The sequence below is a fragment of the Rana temporaria genome, chromosome 6 (genome assembly GCF_905171775.1).
Source record: "Rana temporaria chromosome 6, aRanTem1.1, whole genome shotgun sequence".
NCBI lineage: Eukaryota > Metazoa > Chordata > Amphibia > Anura > Ranidae > Rana > Rana temporaria.
The window spans coordinates 105,981,666-106,005,890 of NC_053494.1; the positions used below are offsets into that span (position 1 = coordinate 105,981,666).

Consider the following 24,225-nt stretch of genomic DNA (forward strand, 5'->3'; position numbering starts at 1 on the left):
CAAGAGGTGTGTGTGTGTTTGTTTGTTTTTTTTTGGGGTGTGTGTGTGTGTGTGTTTAGATAACCAGGTGGGCCGTTCAAAACTGGACCTAGGCAATCAAGTGGAATTTCTCTGTAAACCCCCCCCCATGAGGAGTGGGGAACACTTCTAGCTCCTTTTAAAGCTGGGAGTGACCCTCTAACAGTTGCGGTGTGTTGGAATTTTTGGCTGGGATATTTCAACACTAAGTGAGAGATTCTGGCCAGACTTCTGTAGGGTGGAAATGGCCTACAGATACAGTACAGACCAAAAGTTTGGACACACCTTCTCATTCAAAGAGTTTTCTTTATTTTCATGACTATGAAAATTGTAGATTCACACTGAAGGCATCAAAACTATGAATTGACACATGTGGAATTATACATAACAAAAAAGTGTGAAAATATATTTCATATTCTAGGTTCTTCAAAGTAGCCACCTTTTGCAGCAGACACATCTCTAGAACTGGTAAGAGGAGACGGTGTGAATCAGGCCTTCATGGTAGAATATCTGCTAGGAAACCACTGCTAAAGAAAGGCAACAAGCAGAAGAGACTTGTTTGGGCTAAAGAACACAATGAATGGACATTAGACCAGTGGAAATTTGTGCTTTGGTCTGATGAGTCCAAACTTGAGATCTTTGGTTCCAACCCCTGTGTCTTTGTGCGACGCAGAAAAGGTGAACGGATGGACTCTACATGCCTGGTTCCCACCGTGAAGCATGGAGGAGGAGGTGTGATGGTGTGGGGGTGCTTTGCTGGTGACACTGTTGGGGATTTATTCAAAATTGAAGGCATACTGAACCAGCATGGCTACCACAGCATCTTGCAGCGGCATGCTATTCCATCCAGTTTGCGTTTAGTTGGACCATCTATTTTTCAACAGGACAATGACCCCAAACACACCTCTAGGCTGTGTAAGGGCTATTTGACCAAGAAGGAGAGTGATGGGGTGCTGTGCCAGGTGACTACCTCTTGAAGCTCATCAAGAGAATGCCAAGAGTGTGCCAAGCAGTAATCAAAGCAAAAGGTGGCTACTTTGAAGAACCTAGAATATGAAATATATTTTCAGTTTCACACTTTGTTATGTATAATTCCACATGTGTTAATTCATAGTTTTGATGCCTTCAGTGTGAATCTACAATTTTAATAAGTCATGAAAATAAAGAAAACTCTTTGAATGAGAAGGTGTGTCCAAACTTTTGGTCTGTACTGTATTTACTTAACACTTATTAAATAATGCTAAATTTTAACCTACTGGGGTTACTTGTGTGCATGGGCCATTTTTCTTAAAACGCAACCTTTACAAAGACACTTTGGGGAGCAACAATCTTAAAATGCCAAATTAACCCTATGGCTTCCATACTTTTACCACCAATTTAGAGGTTGTACAAACTAGTTGCACTGGGATTAGACGGGCGGGGAGGAGAGGGAGGGAGAGAGTCTTATTGCCTATAGGGGCAGTTCACACCACTGCATTGATATGTACTAAAAAAAGGACTGTATGTATTCCATACTTTACATTGCAACCCACTCCACTGAAAAGTGCTACATTGAAATTCTGCTGTGTAAGTGGAACTTGGGCTGGGTTCACATCGCACTGCTTTAGCAGACAGATGGGTGCCATTAAATTTTAATGGCACCCTCATGGATTGTGAACCAAGGTCTGATTTTGTTTTTTTGCACGTTCTAAGCCACATGATACTGTGGCACCATGTGAATCAATGCGGTGCGATTTCCAAAAAAATATATAGGCCTCCCTTCTCCATGCTTCTCAGGAGTAGGACAGCCCATTGAAACAAATGGCTTGCGCTATCTGTAATGTGCACATGAATGAATGTGAACAGTCTTCATGAAATATCACACGTGACCTTTTCAAGAAGTTCTAATAAAATAAACTGTGCTGGGATTGGCGCTTTAGCACAGGTTACTCCCAGCGATCAATGCATCTTTCTGGTGTGAACGAGCCTTTAATAAAGCACTTATGCATATTGACACAATAAAATTTGAGTATTCACTTCATTACTTAAAGTGGAGTGCCACCCAAAAATGGAACTTCCACTTTTTGGAACCCCCCCGGTGTCACATTTCTAATTTCTAATCCGGTATTTACTTCCACTTCCTGGCATAGATCACCTCGGTGGTCTACGCTACTTGCGGCGCCTGCTCTGTGCCCCCGCTGTCTTCTGGGAGACACGGCTCCCAGAACACAGCGGGGACCAGTGAAGATGCGCATCGCGATTTGCTCATGCGCAGTAGGGGTACCGAGAAGTGAAGCCGCACCGCTTAATTTCCTGATTCCCTCACCGAGCGATGCCTCAGCTACCGAAATCGTGGGCACCATGGACAGGTAAGTGTCCATATATTGAAAGTCAGTAGCTGTGTGTGTGTGTGTGTGTGTGTGTGTGTGTGTGTGTGTTTTATACTTTTTTTTTTTTTTTTTTTTTTTTTTTTTTTGGGACCTCCACTTTAAGTTAAAAGCAAATGCTGATTTACTTTTATCTGCACGTGATTGGATAATTGTAGTGAATATCCATCAGATTTATTGTGTGAAGATTCTAAACTTCTTCTTTTTGGTAGATTTGCCTATTTGTGGCACTGACTCATCATGGGCATGCAGATTTATGACTCAATACTTGTTTGACTTCAAAGCCCTGAGTCATAGATCTGAAGAGTCGGCATAATGGGCAACTGGTATTTTTAGATGGTCAGCACAAGCAATTGCGTGTTTTTTTTTTTTTTTTTTTTTTTTTTTTTTTTGGGCTGACTGCATAATTTTGGGGACAGGGTGTCGGCTCTCCCAGTTGTCTTCTGCTAAACTACTTTAATCCCCTTGCTAGTTTTCTAGTCCACAACATAAATACCAACTAATCTGTTGTCCTAGCATAGGAACTAGGAGGCCTAACTTATTTTTTTTGCAGATAGATAGATAGATAGATAGATAGATAGATAGATAGATAGATAGATAGATAGATAGATAGATAGATAGATAGATAGATAGATAGATAGATAGATAGATAGATAGATAGATAGATAGATAGATAGATAGATAGATAGATAGATAGATAGATAGATAGATAGATAGATAGATAGATAGATAGATAGATAGATAGATAGATAGAATTTAGGAGTCTTGTGTCTTATTCCTCTTAGGCAGGTCTGTGGATCTTTTACATTTTGCGCACTGGTACTAAGGAAAAACCTGCCACTTGAGGCTGGTAAATATTGCTATTTATTGCCCCACCTATCCACACTGCAGTGATTGGCGCATGAGTGTTAAGTGGGTAAACGGTTCTTAGTCCAGTGACCATTCAAACCTATAGTTGGGTTATAAAGCTTTCCAAATGGGGACATAAGCCAGGGTTTGACAAATTTGCTTGGAATCTAGGAGCCAGCTAAAAGTTAGGAGCCAGAAAACGCACCCTGTCCCGACGAGCTTGCGCGCAGAAGCAAACACATATGTGAGCAGCGCCCGCATATGTAAACTGTGTTCAAACCACACATGTGAGGTATCGCCGTGATTGGTAGAGCGAGAGCAATAATTCTAGCCCTAGACCTCCTCTGTAACTCAAAACGTGCAACCTGTAGATTTTTTTTTTTTTTTTTTTTTTTAAACGTTGCCTATGAAGATTTTAAAGGGTAAAAGTTTGTCGGCATTCCACGAGCGGACGCAATTTTGAAGCCTGACATGTTGGGTATTTACTCGGCGTAACATTATCTTTCATAAAATAAAAAATGGGGATAACTTTTTACTGTTTTTTAATTAAAAGTGTATTTTTTTTCCCAAAAAGTGCGTTTGTAAGACCACTGCGCAAATACGGCGTGACAAAGTATTGCAACGATCGCCATTTTATTCTCTAGGGTGTTAGGATAAAAAATATATAATGTTTGGGGGTTCTAATGTTTGGGGGTTCTAATTAGAGGGAAGAAGATGGCAGTAAAAAATTAACTTGTAATACCAACGGCCACCACCAGATGGCGCCAGCTCACACAAGGAAGAGCTGGGGACTTCACAAAGCCGCGGCCTCAATTACCAGACATCACGGGCCACCTGCGATCGAGCGGCGGTGGAGGTGGGCGCCTCACCTAAAACATCCTGCCCGCAGCGATCCTGGGAAAAGGCCTTTTCCCAGGATTGTGGCGAGCTGCGGGCAGGATGTTTTAGGCGAGGCCGCGGCTTCGGCCTAGTCCGCGGAGCGCCGGTCCTATGGAACAATTTAATTTTTTTTTTTTTTTTTTATTATTTTTTGCCTACCTTCCAAGCCAAGTCGCCAGGACGCTATTTCTAGTCGCCATAGCGACCTGACGACCGGGATTTGTCGAGCCCTGACATAGGCAGCAATAAAAAACCTGGCTTTCACCTTGAGAAATCTTTACAGGTTGCTGATAGTGGGACTGGATGGTGCACCTGTACCTTCTACCTCCATGAAAACTGCCAAATGTCATGCATTGGTGCTAAATGTCCAGTGTGATGCCCTTTGGTTCTTAAAGGGGTTGTAAAGGGTGTGTTGTTTTGTTTGTTTTCCTTTCTAAATCGTATTTTTTAAGTTAATGCATTGTTTGTTCACTTAACCTTTCCTTCTATTTCCCTTCTAAATGTTTGTTTTCTTTGTCTGAATTTCTCACTTCCCGTTCCTCCTCAGTAAGCTGTTCTGGCTGACTAACCACCGCTTGGATGATGGTGTGAAGTTTACTGAGGAGAAACAGGAAGTGAGAAATTCAGACAAAGGGGTGGGAAATTTTTTTAGAAGGAAAATCTTAGGACAAGGTAAGTGAACCAACAATGTACTAGCTTAAAGGAACCTATTTGGAAAATAAAAACAAACCTTTACAAACCTTTTAAACTTCCCCCTCCTCAGGACCCACTAACAGGATTGCAAGATAACAGAAATGCAGTATTCTAGTCTGCATCTCCCCAAGGCAATACTTCAAATCTGGCCTGTTAGTGGGTCCTGAGGACAGGAGTTTAGAACCGCTGCCTTGGTTCACATTGATGCTACTTTGAAATCGTGCAATTTCAGGTTCTACTTGATAGACATCTGTGTGGTTTTATACACCGATATCTATGCAAGTTGCACCTGAAATCTGCAAAAGTAGTGCAGGAACTCCTTTTTGTAAATTGGTGCGGCGCTGCAAAATTTGTCGCACCGATTGGAACAGTGCCATTGCCGCCAATAGACTGCGACTTGATCTCTCAAATCGCTCCAGTGTGAACCTAGGCTTGTACAAACGGTGATCGTTTTACGTGGTGGCTGTCACTGGCGGGGGGGGGGGGGGGGAGGGAGCAGACTGTCAGTGCAGAAACTTTCACCTCTACCCATTTAGAATAGCCAGTATTTGGTCATATACGCAAGGGAAATGGCTAGGAGGGAGGAGTCTTTGCAGCTTCAAGATATATAAAAAGCTAGCGGGTATAAGCTCCCAAAATGGGGACTGATGTGAAAGGTTTGGCAATCCTTTAAGTCCTGGGGGAAAATAAATACTTGGGGTGTGTTTTTTTTTTTTTTTTGTAATTATTATTTTTATTCTTGAGACCACTAATAGGCGTATTCCCCCCCCCCCCCCCTTTTTTTTTTTTTTTTGACAGCTGGCAGACTCTTTATATCTGCATCCTAGAACATTTGCACACATCCTGCTCTGAATTCTTTGTCTGTCGGATATCTGTGTTTCCTCATGCAGTGTGGAAGTGCGGATGTCCTGTTTCCATATATTCTACATGAAAATCCTGTAGCTCAGCACCTGGCTTTAAACAAATTGAGTTCTATCTCTGGATCCCTGCATAGTATTCATCCAAGGTTTTTTTACATAACGCCTATGGTGATAGTCCAGATGTTTTCCCTCTCCTGTAGAAGGTATCAAAATTACACTGAACTCCAAAGTAACTAAGCTAAAAATACCTTTTCATTCATTTTGCAGAGGAACAAAGCCGTCATGTCTGTTAGAAAAACTGTTGGTTGTTTTTACAGCCTGAAGCATTAAGAATACAAACAGGAAAATCTAATCTAATCCAACTTCAAAGATAACTGTTTGTCAACAATATCCAGATCGGCTCAAGACAATGAAGGGTTACTGTGAACAATTCATTATGCAGGTTCTTGTTCTTAGCTTCACACAGACCAAATGTATACATTGGCCAAAATTATTATTTATTTTCCCTCGCTGGCTCGACGTGTCCATCTTTCTTTCCGGGGTCCGAATACATTGGCGTATGCGCAGAAGAAATCCTTGTACGGGGAATTGTAATTATCTCCTACACCGTGTAGGTTTAAAACCGAAATGAAAGGCAAGTGTATGTAGATCAGGGGAAGGAGACAGTAAGACCCCTTTCACACTGACACGTTAAAAATAGCGCTGCTATACCGCCTGAAAAAATCGTGCCCTGCAGGCTTCAATGTGAAAGCCCGAAGGCTTTCTCACTGAAGCGGTGCGCTAGCAGGAATGCTCCAAAAGTCCTGCTAGCCGCATCTTTGGAGCGGTATAGGAGCGGGGTGTTTACCGCTCCTTCCCATTGAAATCAATGGGAAACCGCGGTAATACCGCCCGCAATGCGCCTCTACAGAGGCGCATTGCGGGCGGTATTGACCCTTTTTTGGCCGCTAGCGGGGGTTAAAACCGCACCGCTAGCAACCGAATATTGCGGTAAATACCAGGGCTGTGGAGTCGGTAGATAAATACTCCGACTCCTCAGTTTTATGTACTTCCGACTCCGACTCCCCGACTCCTCTGTATTAATATGCGAATGTATTTTATACATTCATTGAGGGAAAGAAACGCAACCTACCACAGGACTACTGACTGGGAAGCCAACAGTCTACTGTATTGCACAGTTTAAGCAAAAGACAAACACAATGAAAACAACGTTTTTTATTCTAAAACATGATTTTCCTAGGAGAATCCCATAGTCATGTTTAAAGTTTAAGCTAACAATCGGAGTTTACAAGTTTTTATAGCCTTAGCTAAATGACAGCAGTTTTTCCAATGGTTTACAGCTTCAGTCTTGAACTATTGGCCCTCCATTCCCTTCACTTATACAAGAGTCTCACTCTCTAGTCCTGCAAAAAACATATTTATTTAATCCCTTATCAGTGAGAGGCTAGGTTACACATGGACGCTGCGTTCCCTGTAAAAGCAGAACACAACACTATGGAAAGTATAAGTATTGCAGCTCCTAATTGTGCGTTGCGTGCCATATAGTGAAGCACATGAAAAGCATGCTTCTTCACGGTCACTTAACGTGTTCGTTTTGCGGTTACGTGAGGCACTGCATGCATTGGTCTTTATTCTTACAGTAGAGAAGTCACTAATTATAACTTTTTGTGAATTGGGACATTTAAACTTGCTTTTTTTTTTATTCCAATCTAAATTTAGTAGGAGTCGGTGCATTGTTTGCCAACTCCGACTCCAGGTACCCAAAATTTCCCCCGACTCCTCGACTCTGTCTCCACAGCCCTGGTAAATACGACGGTATATCGGCACTAAAAATCGTACAGCTATACCGTCACCGCACCTTCACTGCCCCATGTGAAAGGGGCCTAAATGTCATAATGACTGGCCCCTTTTATTAAATGAGTGAGTGTTCAGTACAGATCACGCTGTTTATAATTGAAGCCTAGTAAACTGTTTACTATACTTCAGTTTCTGAATGAACAGGAGCCTCTGCACAGAGAGGTTCCTGTTAATTCATCTTGCAGTGCAGCTGAGGGTGCAGAATGAATTGGTGATCTTTGTCTGTCTGTCCTTTCGCAAACCGTGACGCGGCTTACGCGACGGGGGGAGCTCGTTTTTGGGCAAAACGTCAATCACAGACATGTTAGGAACGCCCACTCCCGCGGGACTCGCAACCCGGATGCACGGGTGAATATGCTGTACAAAGGTATGTACAGCATCAAAAAAAATAATAGCCTTAATCGGATTGTAATGTGGGGGGGCAGTGTAATAATAAAAAGTAGTTTTTAGGGTGAACTACCCCTTTAACAATGAGATCCCTCTGATACTTTAGAAGCTCTCTGTGCAGACCATGGCTTTTGCTGTAGGATACGACTAAGAAAATGTCGAGTTGTACAGTTTTTATAGGTCACGTTAAAGATGGAAAGTTCTGAAATTAATTCAAATTTCTTACATCGCGGAAACCTGACATTTTAACAGGGGTGTGTAGACTTATTTTTTTCATATGTGTACATTTTCAATTTTTCAGAGAATATGAATGACGCACACAAACCATTTCTTTTGCCCATGGTTAGTGTTTGGCTGAAGCCATTTATTATTAATCAACTGTTTACTCCTTTTTAAATCATAATGGCAACAAACTATCCAAGTGACCCTGATCAAAAGTTTACATACCCCAGTTCTTAACGTGTATTACCCCCCTTTAACATCAATGGCAGCTTGAAGTCTTTTGTGGTATTTGTGGCTGAGGCTCTTTATCTTCTCAGATGGTAAAGCTGCCCATTCCTCTTGGCAAAAAGCCTCCAGTTCCTGTAAATTCTTGGGCTGTCTTGCATGAACTGCACATTTTTGAGATCTCCCCAGAGTGGCTCAATGATATTGAGGTCAGACTGAGATGGCCAGTCCAGAACCTTCACTTTATTCTGCTATAGCCTATGACAAGTTGAATTGGCCTTGTATTTTGGATAATTGTCATGTTGGAATGTCCAAGTACGTTCCATGTGCAGCTTCCTGGCTGAATGCAAATGTTCCTCCAGTATTTTTTGATAACCTACTGCATTCATCTTGCCAACAATTTGGACCAAATTTCATGTGCCTTTGTAGATCACACATCAGCGATCCACCTCCGTACCTTTCATCATAGGCCTTGTTGACTCATCTCCAAATGTTGTGTTTATGGTTGTGGCAAAAAAGCTTAATTTCGGCCTCATCACTCCAAATGACTTTGTGCCAGAAGGTTTGAGGCTTGTTGCTGTGCTGTTTGGCATATTGTAAGCAGGATACTTTGTGGTGTTTGCATAGTAATGGCTTTCTTCTGGCGACTTGACCATGCAGCCCATCTTTCTTCAAGTGCCTCCTTATTGTGCATCTTAAAACGGGCACGCCGCATATCTAGAGTCCTGTATTTCACCTGAAGTTATTTGTGGGTTTTTCTTTGCATCCCAAACAATTTTTCCCCTGCAGTTGTGGCTGAAACTTTAGTTGGTCTACCTGACCGTAGTTTGGTTTCAACAGAACCCCTCATTAACAGTCACATCTGGAAAATGAAATGTTGGGGTAGCATTTTTTAAAGCGGGGGTTCACCCCAAAAATTTTTAAAATACATCTAGCAGAGCCAGCATACTAAGGACATTACATTTCGGCAGGTCCTTCTTCTTTTTTTTTTTTTTTTTCTTTTCTCGGTACATACCTTTTTTATATCCTGATGTTGTCCAGGGCTTCCGGGTTCCGATGACTGCAGGACTGGGCGTTCCTATCCTTCCGTTCGATGATTGACGTTTTGTGAAACCGGTGACCTGTCGCACAACGCGCGTCACCAGATGTCTGGAAATAGCTGAGCTGCGAGTCGGCACTATACGGCGCCTGCGCAGTCAGCTCTACACGGCGGGTGCAGGCGCCGTATAGTGCCAACTCGCAGCTCGGCTATTTCCGGAATCTGGTGACGCGCGTTGTGCGACAGGTCACCTGTTTCACAAGACGTCAATCATCGAACGGAAGGATAGGAACGCCCAGTCCCGCAGTCATCGGAACCCTGAGGCTGGGATAGGAACGCCCAGTCCTGAAGTCATCAGAATGTGGAAGCCCTGGACACAATCCGGATATAAAGGGAAGTACAGAGAAAAAAAAAGAAAAACCTGCCGAAATGAAATGTCCTTACTATTGTACTATTAATGTAAAAAATTTGTTTTTAGGGTGAACCTCCACTTTAAGGATGTGTGCATATTTAAATGACCATAGTTTGGTCACGTTTCTGCTTTAATTTTTAAAGATGAAACTGGAAATTCAATTTTGTGTACTTTTGAACTACTAATGTGATTCAATGTACCCCTTTCAATTTTGTGTGTGTGTGTGTGTGTGTGTGTAATATATATTACATTTACTGTCCAAGTTCTAGGGCCCCTTTCACACAGACGGCTAGAATGGTGCTTTTAGCTGCAGATTTTCTAGTTTTCTACCGCAGCTAAAAGCACACAATGCTTTCCTATGGCCCCATTCACACACAGCGTTTAGCTGCGATTTTGTTACATGCGGTTTGGTGCGGATAGAAAAAATAGAATTGAGTGAGTCTAGAAGCGATTTAGTGCACCTATATGCACATAACCGCAGGTAATCGCAGTCTTTTGTGTCAACTGTGGATAGCCGCGTGAGAGGAAAAAAAACAGGAAGCACATCAAAAAAATAAAAAGTGTTGCTATGGGAATGACTACTGCAGCTAAACGCGGGCGCACGTAATCGCAATGTACAAATGCAGCTAATCGCAGTGCCTAGAGCCTTGAATTTCACAGAACATTACATGCTTTTAACTGCAGCAAAACAGTCGTCCGTGTGAAAGGCGCTTATTTGGGAATACTTTCCTTGCTCCAGTTAAAGGGAAGATGGAGATGAGGGCGTATTGGGAATTGCCAAGTCAACAAACGGCTGTTGTTGTGCAGCAGAAAAAGGTTTTTTTTTTTTCTCCTGTCCCAATGAGTACTCTTTAACTCCTTCTGGTATCGCTGCAATGCAGTTGAGGGATCTCCTCAGTAAAGTTACAAACGGCATGATTTAATGTGGTTCGCCTCAATACAGTATTTAAAATAGGTCTCCAGTGCCCAATTCAAGTGGGAAATCTGTTTTGTGTAAACTCTTAATTACCAGTGTTTATTTTATCGTGAGTTAATTGATCCCCTGAAGGTTAAGAACTTGTTCACGGTGGTAAGGTGTACTCCACTTCAGACTAGAGATGTGATTTGGCAATGCAAAGATCCACGCATGGCTTGTCAAAACGGTTTATTGTGTTTGGCGTAATTTAACTGATCCTAACCTCAGTCTGTTCAAGATATCACCACATTAGGGGAATGTTTGCAGCAGTGCAATTGTAAACAAGAGTACAACAGTGCATGTGAATGAGCAACTACTTTGCACCTGGACTGACACAAATATGGCTGCAATTATGCTGAATTGACTCGTTCAGGAGCCACAAGGGCCGTTTTTACAGAGGCGTTTCGTGTTGGTTTTTCATCGATCGACAGATGAAAAAATGGACAAATGGATGATTATCAGTTTACATCTGTGTCCATTCAGAAAGCAGACCTAGATGGATATAAACAAACTGTTTTTGCAATGGCTGTTAAAGCGGAGGTTCACACAAAGTGAGCCTCAGCTTTTTGGCTCCCCCCCCCCCCCCTCCGGTGTCACATTTGGCACCTTTCAGGGGGGAGGGGGGTGCAGATACCTGTCTGAGACAGGTATTTGCGCAACTTCTGGGTTCTGACACCAGCCTTGCACGTCACCCCCCTGCTGTCTTCTGGGAAACACTGTTCCCAGGAGAGCGCGGGGACCAGTGACTGCACCTCGCGATCCTCGAACATGTGCAGTAGGGATCGGGCAGTGAAGCCGCAAGGCTTACCTTACCGAGTATGGCGGCGGAAGCAGCTGAAGACCAAGCGATTGCTCCGCCTCGGCTGCTGACATCCTGGGCGCGCTGGACAGGTAAGTGTCCATTTTTGAAAAGTCAGCAGCTGCAGTTTTTGTAGCTGCTTGCTTTTTAAAAAAAAAACGGCGGAACCTCAGGTCAGCATCTGGGTCAGGGATGAGTTAGTGGGTGCGGGCTCCTTAACCAATGGCTTTCTAACAATGAGGAGTCATCACTGCAGTTAGTGGGGCATTCCCAGCTGACAGCAGCTTGTAAACAAAGCGCTAAAATCCAGACACTTATCTGTGCATGTAGGCCAGAAAAGGGTGGGGGGGTAGGGGGAACAAGCTTGTGCCACTTTCTGTCCTGAACCATACCAGGCTACATGCCCTCAACATGGGGGAGGGGAGCATGACAACATGTTACATGGTACACCCTGAATATAACATTTGAAAGAATGGACTTCTTCTCCTTTAACCACTTCAGCCCTGAGCCTATTTTTCAAACCTGTTTACAAGTTAAATGTTTTGCTCGAAAATGTAGAACCTCCCCCCCCCCCACCACCCTAGAGAATAAAATGGCAGTCGTTGCAATACTTTGTCACGCCGTACTTGCGCAGGTGTCTTGCAAGTGCATTTTTTTTGGCAAAAATTCACTTTACTGTTTTTTGTTTTTGTTTTTTTTATTTAAAAAAAAAAAAAGTTGGCTTAATTTTATTTATATTTGTATTGTGATGTTACGCCGAGTAAATTGATACCCAACATGTCACGCTTCAAAATTGCATCTGCTCGTATAATGGCGACAAACTTTTACCCTTTAAAATCTCCATATGCAATGTTTTAAAAAAATAAAGTACAGGTTGCATGTTTTGAGTTCGAGGAGGTCTAGAATCTCCCGGCGCTGATAAAAGTGATTGCTCTGCGAATCCGCCGCATAGACCACTTTTTATCTGAAAAAACCAAGGATACCGCAGTTATGGCAGCTAGTTGCCTATTTTGACACTTCTCTCGATGTAAAAATCTCAAAAATCGAATGAAAATTATATATATATATATATATATATAATTTTTTTTTTTTTGCTAGAAAATTAATCGGAACCTCCAAACTTTTGTGTATGTATATACATTTTATTATGCCCTAAGGAATAAAATGGCGGTCATTTTTCCTTGCACAGTATTTAATAATAATTTTTCAAATGCCTTTTTTGGGGGAAAAAACGGTTTCATGAATTAAAAAAACAATGGTAATGTTGGCCCAATTTTTTTTTGTATAATGTGAAAGATGTTACGCCGAGTAAATAGATACCCAACATGTCACGCTTAAAAATTGTGCACACTCGTAATGGCGCCAAACTTCAGTACTTAAAATTTAAAGCGTCGCCTATGGAGATTTTTTTTACAGGTTACTATTTTCGAGTTGGAGGTCTAGTGCTAAAATTGTTGCACACGCTCTTAACGCACGCGACGATACCTCACATGTGGGGTTTGAACAGCATTTGCATGCGTGTTCGCTTCTGAGTGTGAGCTACCGGGGACAGGGGCGTTAAAGGTTTTTTTGCACTGTTTTGATCACTTTTATTCCTATTACAAGGAATGTAAACATCCCTTGTTATAGGAATCGCTGTGACAGGTCCTCTTTATGGAGATATGTGGGGTCAATAAGACCCCACATCTCTCCTCCAGGCTTACAAGCATGAGATCGTGAAAAATTCAGATCTCATGCCGACAGCCGCGATTGCGGCTTTGTTTACTTCTGAGTACCCAGGCGTGACATCATAACGCCGCGCCCGGGCCTCCGGTCATAGAGATAACTGGTCACCAGTCATCTCTATGCTTCCCAGCCAGCGCCGGCCGATTCGTCTCCGGGCCCCCGATGGCATGGGAGAGCCCGGAGAAGCACCGGATGGCGGCGGGGGGGGGCATTCCCTCACGCTTCCTATAAAAACGATCAAGCGACGGAACTGCCGTTTTGATCGTTATTGCGCAGAAAATCGTCGGCTGAAGACAGTGATATCTGAATGATACCTGTAGCTGCAGGCATCATTCAGATATCACCACACAAAGTCCGTCCTTTTTCGATTTTGCTTTTAAATGTCGTTTTTTTTTTTTCTGAGAAATCCTCACTTCCTGTTCTTCTGTCTAACTCACACAGTAATGCGAGGCTTTCTCCCTGGTGTAGAGTGTCGTGCTCCCCCTCCCTTGGACTACAGGAGAGTCAGGACGCCCACTAACTCACAGCTCTTTTATCTGCAACATAGAGAGCATCCTGAATCTCCTGTAGCCCAAGAGGGGGGTGAGAACGACACTCCACACCAGGGAGAAAGCCTGGCATTACTGTGTGGAGTTAGACAGAAGAACAGGAAGTGAGGATTTCTCAAAAGAAATAAGGACATTTAAAAGCAAAATGGGATGAGGTAAGCGAAGGAGGACTGCACTAAGGTAAAGGAAGCTATTTAGGGAAAAAAAATTGTACCTTTTTACAACCCTGAAATATTTTTGGGGGGGGTTTAATACCACTTTTAGGTGTTATACCTTTCATGCCTAAGCCTATTTCTGACATTTTGTGTTAAGTTAAAATGCGTATTTTTTGCTAGATGATATTAATAATTTATTTCACATGGTATTTGTGCAGAGGTGTTTTTAAACACACATTTTTGGGGGAGGGCACTTTCAAGAATAAAAAAGAAACCGTAAACTTAGCCCAGTGTCCCGCTTTATAATTGCAGGCACTCGTGAAATGGCGACAAACTTCGGTACCTATAAATCTCCATAGGCGACCCTTTAAACATTTTGTTACGGTTATAGAGGAGGTCTAGTGCTAGAATTATTGCTCTCGCTCTAACGATGGATGATACCTCACATGTGTGATTTGAACACAATTTACATATGCAGGCATGACTTCCGTATGCGTTTTCTTTGCTGGATGGGGACACTTTATATATAAAAAAAAATAATAATAATTTGACCACTTTTTTATTTCTGTCACAAGGAATGTAAACATCCCTTGTGACAGTAATGGGTGGTGACGGGTACTCTTTATGGAGAAATCGGGGTTCTAAAAGACCTCCAATCCCTCCTTTTGCACTTCAAAGTATTCAGATCGCTAAAAACGGTGATTCTGAATAGTGTGTGTGTGGTGTGTTTTTTTTTTTTTTTTTTTTTTTTTTTAAATATCTAGCGCCATTGTCAGCCGAGTAAACTGGAAGTCGTGTTGCTTCCGTGTTTTTAGATTCAGGAGACTGAAACAAAACAGTTTATGGCTTTATTCCCGTCTGTGGCTAGACCCTGGAAGTGCCGGATCACTTCTCCCGTTGGGACGGTCAGAGCGGCGGGGCAGGGTAGTCTCCTCCCGGGTAACAACCAAGCAGCTTTTCATCCGACGGCTCAGTGGAGAGAGATCTCCTGCTGAGCTGGCGGACTCCGTAGCGACTGAGTCCGCCTCGTGTGAAAGAAGCCTAATGCAGAAGAGACATGCGCACGTGCAGCTCACTGTACAAATTTGGCAATGAACTCCACCGACATGCTAGCCGCTTTCTAGTCTCAATGGCCCTGAACCTTTTACATCCTTAAAGTATGTCCCGTTATGACATGCATTGCTTAATTGGACTGGTTTTGCGAAAATTTGGGGATCCTCACACTTCACTTATCCAATCGTGTTAAAATCAAATTCCTGGGGGGGGGCGGGGTTCCCACTTTTTTTTTTTTTTTATATATTTTAAAAAGCATATACTGGATAACCTCTACCTTCAGGAGAGGGTCCCATTTGTCTTAAGAACATCCTCATACTCTGGAGGGTTGCGTGTTATCCTAAGCAGAATTGCGATATGACTGTAGGTGAAACTCATAGGACTGTAAAAAATAAACAAACTGATTCCTAAAGATTTCGGCTTCAATCTCCCCAGTCTGGCTTTTTTTTTTTTCAATAAAGACATTCAGTAAAGTGTAAAGAGGACCACACAGAATTATTCCTAATAGACTATTATAAATATATATTTGGTAGCTTCATGGTACAGTTTGTGTCGTAACAAGGCGGAGTCGGTTCTAAACTTGGCTATACAGCACCTGAGATCAGCCGCTACACAGGCTACAGCTGTAACATTGTCAGACCATTAAAGATTGTATTTAAATGGATTGTTATACTCTTAAACACTGCTTCAGCTCAGTATATGGTTTGTAATGGGGTGTGCTCTAGTGCCAGTCACAAGCCATTCAGTTTTTTTTGTTTTTATAATGGTGTAAAAAATTGCAACTGATGTTGCTTTACAAAATTCCAATAATCCCAAAAGACAATCGGACTGTATTGGCTGTCTTAAAGACCATTACTGATCATTTGAATGAGTAATTCTAAAGTGCATTGTTCACTACCACCTAAGACATGTGGTATTGACTGACATCCCCCTTCCTGCTGTCTAGCCATATGCTCTATAATTATGGCACAGTCTTAATGGGATCTACATAGATCAGAATGACTTTAAGTGTTTGGCTAAATGGACAACTCTGTTCCCTTTTCAGTAATGGGCTATTTGATTAGTGATCCAAAGAGGGGGAGGTGCACATGACCATCTTTTCACATAGTGACTGTATCTCCTTTTTTGTGAAAACTGGCACTTGTCATTTTTTATCTTGGTAAAACCTAGGATTTGCAACAATGGGCTATAGGGTGTCTTTATAATATACAGCAGTGGTGCACCCCAGCTACTGGTATACAAATGGTTTAGGAACTTTACAATGTATGTTTTATAAAAGTACAATGGGGGTATAAAACAAAATTATCAGAACCCCAAAAAAGGTGATATTGGCCTCCCATGTGATCACCTGCTCTCCTAGGTGTTGGTTTATTTATCAAGTAACTTTTAGGCTGAATATATTTTCAGCATATAGGGAAAATTGTGTGTACAGAATAAGGGGATGAAAGCCTTCCTCAAACATTCAAAATCAAGACAATAAGGAGGGCCCTTCAGAGGCCTCAGGTTACAATAAGCCACAACATGCATTCATTGACCATATGAAAAGTTTCTTTCCAGTTAATTGCTAGTATGCCATTATTGTTAAATTCTTAGTTTGTACTTAATTTTATTTTGAGATGGTGGGTAGACACTACTGATCAATACTTTAAAAATGTAGCTAAATCTCCCTGGCATTTTCTAGAGCTTGCCAAGTTTAGCATGCCTGTCTTGGCTCTATGCATTGGTAGGTTCCCATCCAATCCCATCCAACCTCAACTATCACCTTCCACTTTTTTGGAAAATTGGATCTGCTCTAGTACTCGATATTACTTCAGAATGCAAGTTCAAGAGTTATGCTACAAAACCTTATTTACACCTTTTTTCCTGCTTAGGGATGGATCTCTCAGCCAATCAAGATGAGGAGAGTGACCAGGAGACTTTTCAATTGGAAATCAACAAGGACACAAAGAAATGCGCTTTTAGGACTCATACTGGAAAGTACTGGACCCTTTCAAATAATGGTGGCATCCAAGCTACGGCTTCAACACTGTAAGTTTGTTCTTGTTTGCATGTTGTGAGTTTCCTATCACACTCCAAAAGACATACTGGTAGGTTAATCGGCCCTAGTATTTGTATAAATGTGAGCTAGGGACCTTAGAGTGTAAGCTCCTCGAGGGGAGGGGCTGATGTGAATGTACAATATACTGTATATGTGAAGCGCTGTGTAAACTGACGGTGCTGTATTAGTACCCGTATCAAATGGAAAAGGATATAAAAAAGATGTCAAGTTTTAAATTTGCCAGTCGGTACTGTTCAATCACTTGCAAGAGATCTCCAAATTTTCCAATTCTTAACGTGCTAAGGTTGGGTAGACAGGGCTGAATTAATGAGGGGCCCCAGCTGGTCCTGCACTTTCCCCAAAGCAGCTGGTCCTTGACCACACACTGCCCTGAAATTGGGAGCCCCATGATGGCACTGAGAGTGATGTATGCAGAGGGGAGGCAGTCTGTCTCTTACCTACTTAACTGCTTGCCGACCAGCCGCCGCAGTTGTATTGCGGCAGGTCGGCTCTGCTGGGTGAGATCACGTAGCTATACGTCATCCCCCGCTCGCCCCTGACGTGCATGCCTGGCAGGCGCGGTCACCCGCGATCGCTCGTTACAGAACTAGAACCAGGAGCTGTGTGTAAACACACAGCTCCCGGTCCTGTCAGGGGGAGAAATTCCTGATTGTCTGTTCATACAATGTATGAACAGCGATCAGTCATTTCCCCAAGTCAGAACACACCCAGGGAACATACTTAACCCCTTCCTCGCCTAGTGTTAACCCCTTCCCTGCCAGTGGCATTTTTATAGTAATCAATGCATTTGTATAGCACTGATCGCTATAAAAATGCCAATGGTCCCAAAAATTTGTCCAAAGTGTCCACCATAAGGTCGCAGTACCGATAAAGATCGCTGCCATTACTAGTTAAAAAAATAATAATATATATATATATTTATAAAAATGCCATAAAACTATCCCCTATTTTGTAAACGCTATAACTTTTGCGCAAACAATCAAACGCTTATTGCGATATTTTTCGTAAAAAAAAAAAAAAAATGTATAATACGTATCGGCCTAAACTGAGGAAGAAATTTTTTTTGGGGGGATATTTATTATACCAAAAAGTTAAAAAATATTCATTTTTTTTTTTTTCAAAATTGTCGCTCTTTGTTTTATAGCGCAAAAACTAAAAACCGCAGAGGTGATCAAATACCACCAAAAAAGAGCTCTATTTGTGGGGGAAAAAAAGGACGCCAATTTTGTTTGTGAGCCACGTCGCACGACCGTGCAATTGTCAGTTAAAGCGACGCAGTGCCGAATCACAAAAAGTGGCCTGGTCTTTGACCAGCAATATGGTCCGGGGCTTAAGTGGTTAATGTCCATTTACCTGCACTGTCATCATTGTAGGGGCCCCAGAGCATTACTTTGCCCAGGGGCCCATGATGCTATTAAGATGGCCCTGCAGGTAGACCAAGAAAAATTGCAGCCACAACTGCCTTAGGAATTGTTCGGGATAGAAATACCCACAGGTAGGCTTAGGAGAAATATTGGCTGCTGTGGAGACAGTGGTTTTTAACCTCTTCCTGCCTGGCATGAGCACTGTTGACATCATGATTGCGCCTAGGGCTCCCCACAGGCCGTGCTCCAGCATGATCTTTCATCGACCATGTCCACCAGATACGGCTGATGACAGATTGCTCTACTGGCCTGCTGCCAGTACACTGTGGCCAATCACAGCAGATCACACGAGTTGTACACAATGACAGGCTTTGCTACATGCCTTTCATTGTGTATTGTGATGAGCTCTGTGATTGGTACAGACAGGGCTAATCTGACTATCTGTATTATGTCATCAGTTGTGGCCAATCGCAGCTAATCACAATAGTAAACACTGAGTAGTTTTTCATTTACAAAAAAATGGTTGCTTATAACTGCATTTTACAGTTATAAGCAATCATTAAAAAAAAAAAAAACCTGATCACCGCCTCATAGTTGGTTCAGTGTTCAACCACTTCAGCCCGGAAGGTTTCACACCCTTCCTGACCAGAGCATTTTTTGCGGTACAGCACTGCATAGCTTTAACTGACAGTTGCGCGGTCGTGCGGCGCTGTACTTAAACAAAATGTATTTTTATTTCCCACAAAGAGTGTTTGCGTGTGTTGTGCGTGTGTGTTTTTTTTTTTTTTTTGGGGGGGGTGTTGAGGGTTAAATCCTTTATTAGGTAATTATATGGGGGTATCTGACGCTATAAAAACTTGACAGTGAACCTAAATAGCTAACGTTCCTATTGGATTGTAAGCTCTTCTGAGCAGGGCCACCTTAATACTCTTGTATTGTATCATAATTGTATTGTCTTCCTTTTTATATTGTAAAGTGCTGTGTAAACTGTCGATTTTGAAGAAAAAAATATTTGTTACTTTTTGCTATAAAACCAAACCTATCCAATAACATTTAGAAGAAATATTTTTTTTTTTTTTTTTTTTTTTATTTAGGCTAATATGTATTCTGCTACATCTTTGTTTAAAAAAAAAAAAATCATCCAATAAGCGTATTTCGACTGACTTAAAAAATTTGCGAAAAAGTTTCATGCCTACAAACTGTGGGATAGATTTATGGACTTTATTTTTTTTTTTTATATATTTTTTTTTACTAGAAATGGCAGAGATCTGCAATTTTTAGTGGGACTGCGGCGAACAAATCTGACACCAAGTCACACTTCTTGGAGCAATGACCCCAATGGTAATCGGTGCTCAAAAAAACAAATACATTTTCATGAAAGATTTTTTTTTTTTCTTCTAGTTTTATGTGTTTAGTTTATTTTGCAAAAAAATATAAAAATGCCCCCGAAAAAGCAATATTGTGGGGGGATGATTAAAATGTCATATGTTTACAGTGTTGCATGACTGCGCAATTGTCATTGGTCAGCTTTCAACGCTGTACCCATAAGATTTTTTTTCACACACAGCTTTCTTTTGGTGGTATTTAACCACTTCAGGACTGGCTCACGACGATATACGTTGGCGCTTTGAAGAGGAATATTGTTATGGCAGCAGCTAGATAAAAGTGGTCTCTGCGGTGGATTCGCCGCAAGATAATTGTTATCAGTTTATCGGTGGGAGAGGGGCCCCCCCCTGCTGCGCTCGGATCCTTCTCCCTGTGTGGTATGGAGCTGAGTGAGGGGAATATGGCCCCCACCAAGCTCCATACCATTGCAGGGCGAAAAATTACATCAAAACATCACTTCCTCCCATGGTTCTTAAAGGGACGTTTTTAGTGTAGATATGAAATCTGAGGTCTTTTTGACCTTGGATTTCATATTTAAGAGGACCTGTGTGTTGTTTTTTTTTTTTTTTTTTCATTACAAGGGATGTTTAAATTTCTTGTAATATGAATAAAAGTGACACTTTTTTATTTTCTTATTTATTAAAAGAAAAAAAAATTCAAACGTGCCCTGTCCCGCCGAGCTCGTGTGCAGAAGTGAGCACATATGAAAACGGTGTTTAAACCACACATGTGAGGTATCGCCACGATCTATGGAGCAAGAGCAAAAATTCTAGCTCTAGACCACCTCCAACTCAAAAACATGCAACCTCTAGAATAATTTTTTTTTAAAAATAAACGTTGCATTTGGAGATTTTTAAAGATGAGTTTGTCGCCATTCCACGAGCAGGCGCAATTTTAAAGTGTGACATATTGTGTATCAATTTACTCAGCGTAACACCATCTTTCACAATAAAAAATAAATACATTGGTTTAACTACTGTTGTCTTTTTATATTTTAATTCAAAGCGTATTTTATTCCCCCCCAAAAAGTGCGCTTGTAAGAACGCTGCTCATATAGTGTAAGAGTATTTCAACGACCGCCATTTTATTCTTTAGGCTGTTATAACCCCCAGACATATTTTGTGTGTTTTTTTTTTCTCAAGTAATTTTCTAGCAAAAAAATGTTTTAACTTGTAAACACCAAATCTCAGACGCTCAGGCCTTAAGTGGTTAACCACAACTGAGGTCTTAGTTTTTCATTTACTTAGCAAAAAATAAAGGAATTTTGTGTTTATATTACCAAAAGTATTGGGACGCCTGCCTTTGCGCGCACAAACTTTAATGGCACCCCAGTCTTACTCTGTATGGTTCAACGTTGTGTTGGCCCAGCCTTCGCAGCTATAACGGCGTCAACTCTTCTGGGAAGGCTGTCTACAAGGTTTAGGAGTGTGTCTATGAGAAGGTTTGCTCATTCTTCTAGAAGCACATTTGTGAGGTCAGGCACTGGTGTGGACGAGAAGGCCTGGCTCGTAGTCTCTGCTCTAATTCATATTTAAGGTGTTCTATCGGGTTAAGGTTAGCAAGGTCCATAAAGTCATAGATTAACTTTAGCATGCACAGAGTCCTGACCTCAACCCAATGGAACACCTTTGGAGTGAATTGGAGCAGAGACTGTGAGCCAGGCCTTCTCGTCCACATCAGTGGCTGACCTCACAAATGGGTTCTGTGAACTCGGGTGGCTGGGCTACGACCCTCGAAGCTCTGCCTCCCCTGACTGCATGTCCCTGCTGTAGGCTTGGATTAAAAATGTCCTACAAACCAATAATATCTTTACCCTTACCACAACCTGCACTGGCAAACAATGCTGTCTTCAGAGATGAGCTTGCTGGAGGATCTTCAACATCCTGCACACCTCTGTACGGGCCTGTCGGTTCATTCACAAGCAGCTTTCAAACAGTGCTCATCAGCAGCCTTGCAATTCATTGAGCACTACAAGTTGTCTGCTTCATTGGCAAACAGGGCTTGTAGTTTGCTCATTTAGATTCCTGAATCAAGGGGGGGGCCTGCTAGAGCATGTTACTCAGCTACAGCTTAAATATGGGACTGACGGCTTCAATTGTGTAGGTTTCCCTGTGAGCCTGTTCAATGGGGGTGTGTCTCTTCCATAACTTGGGGTCACTGAGCTCTGTGCTCTGGCTCTGCAGTGTGTTGTCAGGTCCCCACCCCCTACCTACTACTGTTTAGAAAAAGCAGCAGAAAAACTGGTTCATCATATGCAGTATTTTTCATCTCCGTATCACCTGTGGTATATGTAAAGGTTTTAAAAGCCAAATTACTATTTGCTAACATACTTGTAGACAAGTCGCAATGCTTTGGTGAGAATGTCCTTTGAACAAAACAGAACCTATGTGAATTGCCAAAACGCTGCAATGTTCAGATGAGGAATTTAAGCTTTCAAAGAAGACTGTTCCTCCTACCGTGAAACATAGAAGCTTGTTTTATGTTTTGGGGCTGCTTTACTGCATCTGGTATAAGGCCCTGTAGTTAAACTACAGTCTGTTGCCAAGTGAACATCTTTTTACACACACCAAGATTCTTGCATTTCACACTTATTTACCAGTAAACAGAGATCATATCATGAAATACAGTATTTGGAACTCTGTGACACTGTTTTGATGTTGCATTTTAAAATCGGCGGCAAGCGTGCTGATCTCACACATTGTCTAATCTGACACAAGACCAGTGCTTTTAAAATTCAAGTCAAAACAGTGTGAAGGTGTTATAAAATACTGTATTTCACAAGATAAGCTCAGTTTAGCGCTAATAGCGTGAAATGCAAGCCTTCGGTGGGTGTAAAAAGATCTCCGCTTGACGACTTCAGACTGTAGGCTTGGTGTGGCCACGTGCGGGTCGTACCAAGATGGCTGTGACAGAACGTCGCTTCCATTACTAAATCTGACAGAAAACCTTCAGCCCCCCCCAATGTACAGTGCAGGACCAATAGTTAAGAAATAAAATACATTGTGCAGATAAAATAGTGTATATAATAAATGAAATGGAGGTCCATAAATCAGGCAGTGTTTAAAACAAATCTTTCATGGAATGAGAAATGTGGCAGGAAATCTTCAATGTTCTAAAGTGCAGCTTTACAATTCTTGGGTTCTTTCACATGTACGGATCCGTACATGTGTATCCGCTTGCTCAGCTAGGATCACTTTGTTGATCCCCGCTGAGCTGGCAGATGACAGGGCGGTCCCCGCACACTGTGCAGGGACCGCCCTGTCAGATCTCCGCTCTCCCCTATGGGGGGAATCGGATGACCAGACCGTCTGTCCGTGTTCACCCGATCCGCTCTGCAGACTGATGGGGGGGAAAATAGGATTTCCCTCCGTCTGCAGAATCGGAGCATTGCTGACACCCGCTCTCTCATAGGGTTTCATGCATGACCCTTTTTCATCCATTATTTGGTGCGGAAGTTCCCCTTTTAAGAGAGGAGCCTTGCGCATGCACTGTAGGGTTCCCAGCATGAAGGCTTAAGGCTACACTGCTGGGTTCTCTTGCTTGCAATGGTGGAATGCACCTTATGGAAACGGCTGCGGTGCCAACATTGCAAGACAGGCAAGTGTCCTATTAAGCCACCAGCTGCAGTATGCCACAATATCACAGTCCCACTACTGAAAAAAAGTTTATTTTACTAAAAACGTGTAGCAGAATACTGGTCTAAATCTATAAAGACCTTTTTGTTTTTTTTTGTTTACTTTGTTTATAGTGCAAAAAAAAGCATTGTGGGGGGGGGGGATGCATCAATTTTGTTTTGGGTATGGTGTTGCATGACCGCGCACTAAAGTAACGCAGCGCTGTATCGCAAAAAAAAAAGGCCTGGTCATGAAGAGGGTAAATCTTTTGGGTGTCTGGTGGTCAAGGACTGAAATTCTTGCCTGAACATTTAGGTTATTCTGTCTCTAGTCGCATGAGAAGTTGCACAGCTTGCATTACAAAAAGGTACAGATATGCCAATAGTTTTGGTCAGTTTAAAAAAAATACCCCCCCCCCCCCTACAGTTGTATGTAGCTGTAGCATATACTAATTTTATTCCTTTTTTTTTTTTTTTTTTTTTTTTTTTTTCGAACAGAAATGACCAGTGTTACTTTGACATTGATTGGTGTGATCGACGGATAACTTTAAGAGCAGCAAATGGAAAATATGTGACGGCTAAGAAGAATGGACAGTTGGCAGCATCTGTGGATTCTCCCGGTAAGGCTGTTTGCTTTTAATTTTAAATCTATATTCTCATATGGATATCTGAAGACTAACTTTCAGTGTGTGTGTGTGTGTGTGTGTGTGTGTGTGTGTGTTTTTTGTTTTTTTTATATGCATGGGCCATCACAGGTGTTG

General features: G+C 42.0%; 1 protein-coding gene across 1 annotated transcript in view; it reads left to right on the top strand.

The window, feature by feature from the left end:
- Positions 1-24,225, top strand: part of FSCN1 (fascin actin-bundling protein 1) — a 60,720-nt gene that overhangs the window by 13,529 nt on the left and 22,966 nt on the right. Inside the window, exons 2-3 of the mRNA XM_040357116.1 lie at positions 16,914-17,070; positions 23,963-24,084. Coding sequence (XP_040213050.1) covers positions 16,914-17,070; positions 23,963-24,084 — 279 coding nt within the window. The remainder of the gene's footprint in view (positions 1-16,913; positions 17,071-23,962; positions 24,085-24,225) is intronic.